The 1,055-nt window shown below is 47.0% G+C and overlaps 1 protein-coding gene across 1 annotated transcript in view; it reads right to left on the reverse strand.

Annotated features, from left to right (window-relative positions):
- LOC101857900 (myosin-G heavy chain) overlaps positions 1-1,055 on the reverse strand; it is a gene marked incomplete in the record, with an annotated part of 28,656 nt that overhangs the window by 5,702 nt on the left and 21,899 nt on the right. The window contains 2 exon segments of the mRNA XM_013087486.2: positions 21-92; positions 836-979. Coding sequence (XP_012942940.1) covers positions 21-92; positions 836-979 — 216 coding nt within the window.

The following is a 1,055-nucleotide window of genomic DNA, read 5'->3' on the forward strand; positions in this document are numbered from 1 at the left end:
ATTATGACTGGCGTGCTTACCTGAGCCTCAATCCGGGCAGCCGTCTCCGCAGAAAGCTGGTCCTTCAGCAAATGTACCTGGGCTATGGCCACCTGACAGGGATTGAAAAAGACGTAACTTGATACCGGATTATTCAAGTGATTGTATAGGTAAAAAAAAAATACAACTCATCTTCCCCTCACCCCTCCCCCCAAATCCAGCCCACCTTTCTACCATTCCCACCCCACTGAGCAATGGCTAACTGAGAGGGATTGGAAAATATGTAAATACACATCAAAGTTTTCTAAAGCTTGTATCGGTAAAAGAACAGAACAATAGATTACATAATATTCTTCCCTCTTTTTCCATAATAATATTATTGTTTATTTATTTCTGTTTTTCTCCCCACCCCACTTCCGTTTTTGTCTTTCTTGATGACTGTAAGCCTGTTTCTATTTCTTTCTTTCTTTTTCTTTTCTTTTGATTTGTCTTTCTTTCAATTTTTCTTTTTCATTTTTTCCCCTTCTTTCTTCTTTCTTTCTGTCTACATTTCCCTCTGTCTGTGTCTCCCCACACCCTCTTTCGACCTACCCCTCTCTCTCTACACCCTTCTTTTTCTCTCCCAGTACCCCTTTCCCCCATTCTCCTCCCTTCCTCCCCCTCTCTCCCAATCCCCCTCCCTATATACCTGCGTCTGATGCTGCTGTTGTTCCAACTGCTGCCTGACCAGCTGCACCTTGTGACTCAGTGGTAGCTGATCACTGTTCTCTCTGTCTATGTTCCTCCCCTCCCCCTCTCTCCTCCTTTTATTCCCCCTCAACACCCCACCCCTTTTACACACACCCTCTCTCAGTACCTGTGTCTGATGCTGCTGTTGCTCCAACTGTTGTCTGACCAGCTGCATCTGGTGGTGGTGACTCAGTGGTAGCTGATCGCTGTTCTCAGCACTGTCTCGGGGCTGCCCCGGAGAGCTCAGGGGAGAGGATAGCTTCAGGGAAATCTGACAGACGTGGGGGAGGGGGGGTGGAAATGTGAAAAAGGGTGAAGTGTGGATGAAGGGGGGAGGTAAGGACGTA

The sequence above is a fragment of the Aplysia californica genome, unplaced genomic scaffold (genome assembly GCF_000002075.1).
Source record: "Aplysia californica isolate F4 #8 unplaced genomic scaffold, AplCal3.0 scaffold00593, whole genome shotgun sequence".
Lineage (NCBI taxonomy): Eukaryota > Metazoa > Mollusca > Gastropoda > Aplysiida > Aplysiidae > Aplysia > Aplysia californica.